This window comes from Electrophorus electricus, chromosome 6 (assembly GCF_013358815.1).
Source record: "Electrophorus electricus isolate fEleEle1 chromosome 6, fEleEle1.pri, whole genome shotgun sequence".
NCBI classification, from domain to species: domain Eukaryota; kingdom Metazoa; phylum Chordata; class Actinopteri; order Gymnotiformes; family Gymnotidae; genus Electrophorus; species Electrophorus electricus.
This window is the reverse complement of record NC_049540.1, coordinates 11,969,172-11,973,298: the sequence shown is the minus strand read 5'-3', so window position 1 is coordinate 11,973,298 and position 4,127 is coordinate 11,969,172. Positions and strand designations below refer to the sequence as shown.

The 4,127-nt window shown below is 42.8% G+C and overlaps 1 protein-coding gene across 1 annotated transcript in view; it reads right to left on the bottom strand.

The window, feature by feature from the left end:
• Positions 1 to 3,637, bottom strand: part of spns2 (spinster homolog 2 (Drosophila)) — a 65,436-nt gene extending 61,799 nt beyond the window's left edge. Inside the window, exon 1 of the mRNA XM_026998551.2 lies at positions 3,207 to 3,637. Coding sequence (XP_026854352.2) covers positions 3,207 to 3,438 — 232 coding nt within the window. The 5' untranslated portion in view covers positions 3,439 to 3,637. The remainder of the gene's footprint in view (positions 1 to 3,206) is intronic.
• Positions 3,638 to 4,127: the final 490 nt, after the last annotated feature.

Genomic DNA, 4,127 nt, shown 5'->3' with positions numbered 1-4,127 from the left:
TGTAAAAAGAAAATCTCGTCCAGTGCTGCTTTTTGATTGGTTCTACGTTTGTTTGTTTTCTTTTGTGAGCTTGGCCAATTTCCACCCTCAGAACTTTCTTTCCCTGCAAGATTAACAGCTTGAACCAATCCGAACGCTCCTGGGGTCTGCGTGGTCTTTGGATATGAGGGTGTACTGTGTGTTTGTGAGCGTGCTTTGCCAGCAGGAAAGTGGGCGTGTTCTCGTCCCGATGCCTGGGGCAGGGGGGCCGGACCACAGACTGGCGGAGGAGCTCAACCATAAATGAATGTGATGGCCAATCCAGTGATCTCATCAACAGAAGGTGCAAAGATGACATCCTTTCTGTTTCTCTGGGGCAATGCATCATGTTTTCTACAGGCAGTGATGCAGGCAGGAGTTCAGGGATTACCTCTAAACTATCCCTAAACCCCTCTTCCAACCTATTTTACCCCCCCCCCCCCCACACACACACACACACTCACTCATTACTGTGATGCCTTTGGCAGTCTGACTGCAGTGGAAATAACTGTATAGCAATAGGAAGGAGGACCATGTGGGAGGGAACTCCCCCTCTCTTTCTCCTGCTCCTACTAGAGAAGTGGTCAGCCTCTACACTGCAGGATGGCTGCGTCAGCTACCCCCCACTAACCACGCATGTGGGGGATGCCGCACACATGTATACACACACACAAACACACACACACACACACAATGCTCATGAATAATGCATGATGAGTGAGACACTACGGTGCACGGGAGAACCCCTCTGCACTGCACAACATGCACAATGCAGCTACAGCCCATACACACACCTTCTGCTGCAATCTCCCTGCAGTCTACATCTACCTCGTTCTTATTTGTTTTGGTATTGATTAATATAGTAAAGATCTCTCTATCTATATCTATATATCTATATCTATATCTATCTATCTATCTATCTATCTATCTATCTATCTATCTATCTATCTATCTATATATATATATATATATATATATATGTATGTATTTATTTGCGGAAGAACAATGAAAAGTTACTTTTTTCACTATTCAGGATTTTCTGATAAGATACGACGCTGCATATAAACGCATTCTTGGTGCGGGCAGCAGTTATAAGCTCTGCTTTGGTCAATATTATGTAATGCAGCTTTAGTACCATGCGCTTATTGTGGACTAATCGTACTCGGAGAATACAACAATATTCAGAGGTTTGCTGTTTGTACTCCCACAACCGCGTCAAGCCGACACCTCTTTGAAGCCTATAATTTGGATTATAGGGTGCTATGTGGATTCCTGTCACAGAATGCAATACACTCATAAATCTCAATTTAATTACACCAGATGTGGTGTCTGAATTGGTCGCTCGTACTACAAATCATGGCTCATTCCAAGACTGATCTGGAGCAGTTTCATAGCAGCGAAACGACGCATCCTTCAATTAGTCTAAGCAGTCTGCGGTATGTCAGTAATTCTCCCAGGAGCGCAATGTGCGAAGACAATCTTCACAATGATCTTCTACTTTGCGTTTTCCTGTTTAACTATTTCGTGGTTGGAAATCTGCCTGTAGACGGGCAGAGTGCGGGAAGCGACGGAGGAAAGCTGGCCAGGCTGACGGACACTGCGGAGGCTGTGGCGGCTGAATAGGCTATAATGCTCCTGGCACATTATCTACGTAACCCAAACAGCTCGCAACAACAACAACAACAACAATATTAATATGGCCCATAGCTAAAGATACCGTACGAGGTATTCCCACTAGGCTGCATGGAAATAAAAAGTGTATGCATATCTTTAAGGAGTTTATCTTAAAAAAAAAGACTGACACACAAAAGACACTTCTTAACGATTGACCGATTATATGAAAAGATCATGTGGCACCGCATCAGGCGAAATTCAAAAATACATCTTGTATTAACAATTATGGTCAAAAGGAATACCCTGAGGATTTTTTATTGCTTTTAAACTTATTATAAGCCTATTAGTTATTCTTGACACTGCTACTTGCGGGGCGTTTTAAAGCAAATACCAACTGCCATTTCAAATATGATCACTGTCCACTGCTCACATAGTAACGGTACGCACATGGCCAATGAGCGTGTTAAATCACAGTATTAACATGTTGTAGAAGATATTGCTTCCTTGGAGTTGGTTCTATTGCAAATAAATATATATGCAAAGTTTTTACGCACTTGGTGCAAACTAACTGGTTAACGCCATGCTAGTTTCTATGGAAACGTAGCTGCCTGCACCATGACTGGGAAAGGTCTTTTTAGACCGCTAGACTTAATTGGCTTTTTCCTGGAAGAACTTATTTCGATAACTTAGACATGCTTCATCGTGTCGAATGTTATTTTTATTTCGACGTCTGAAAGACGTGAAAATCTAGCCTGTCAAATCCGTATTCTCTGCTTAAAAGAATTTTATTTTTTACACGAGGGACGTTCTTGTAGAAATGTTGCGATCATATACACACACACACACACACACACACACACACACACACACACACACACACACTGTACATCGCTAAGTGATTTTCTGCGCACAGCCGGGACCTTAGAAATAAAAATTTTACGACACGAGTAACACAACAAAAGAACTACTATAACAACTTTATTACAGGCCTAACTAAACTGTCAAAATCTATTTTAGACAGTAGAATGTGTAAAGCTTCGCTAAACGTCAGTCTGTTAAAATGTTCCCAATAATGTTCTAGTATTAACAAGAAGAAATATATACTAAGCGTTGACAGTTAATCCAGTCTAGTTTGGCATTTTCTAGAGTAGGCTACTCAGTAATCATTTGCTCAAGACATATTGAACTTTAACTTTTTGTTTCACGATTAGTCTTTTTTCTTTTTGGTTCTGACATAATTTGTTTGAGATTCCCAAGCGTTTTATTTGAAACATAGTTGGTCAAATTCGATTGGTCTTTATTCAAACTTGGAGTCAATGGGCTATCATGCCGTTTAAGTCTTTGACCCTCGTTACTGCTTGGAATCCTGTCGTCTTGATTGAATCACCTGAGACTTAGGACAAAGTCATCATTAAAATCGTTTTAAACGACTTCCTCCTCCTAAGGAAGACTGTCAACTCCCTGTTAATAAATTACAGTGCAAAAACAGCCACATTTTTAAAAATAAATGTCATAGCAACTCATGGGCTACTCGTACAGATGTGCATCTACAAAAGGGAAATAATTGGTCTTACCGGCTACCGTGTATCTGTCCATGTAATTGAGCACGTTTCCGAAACTGAGTATTCCCGCGGCGGCAGTCGGAGACCGGCATCGCAGCAACGCAGCACGAAATTTCTGCCCTGGCTTGCACGGATGGAGGTCCGGGTTCGATTTGAGATTTGTGCTCATGCTTCGCGACAGCGTGTGCACCTCATCCGAACTGCTGCAACCCTCAATTTCACATCCATCGCTTTCCACGCACATCTTCTCGCACGAGAGATCCAGCGCCAGCGATTTAACAGTCTTTCAGCACAGAGAAAAAAGGTCTGAGGCGGCTAAGTGTCACTCCTCGACAGGGAACAAATAACACAGAAAAGGCTAATCGCAGAGCGGATATGTCGATGGTCTGAATACAGCTCGCTGAGCTTGGTTCATGTTTCACCGTCAATATAGTGACAGAATCTTCTCATGTTTGAGACATGCACGGTGAAAGAGAGGTAGCTCTAGGACAAAACCACGCCCCCTGCCTCACTCTGGCATGTATGGTGAGAGAGAGGTGGAGCTGGGATTAAACCACGCCCCCAGACCAGGAGCGAATAGTAGAAGTGGCACCTGATGTGTGGACAGAATATGGAAAATGGCAACTCGAGGCGCATGTGAATAGGAGTCCACACAGGAGTATGTCACAAAAATGTTGCCGGTGACAGTGGACCCCCCCTGAGTTTGTCTGTCGGGCGCCTTTGTCTCTTGTGTGCTGCGTTATTTGGACAGAAAGGAAGTCTTCAGTTCAGCATGGTCGAGCCATCCGACTGATTCGCTGAAATATTTTTTAACAAGCTGAAAGGAAGGACTGTTCGACTTCATAACAATTTTAACCCCATATTTTGTTTCTGTTCGCCGTCTAGCTGTGAACCCTTTTAGATAAATGCTTTGCTGTGCAATATTTTTCATAT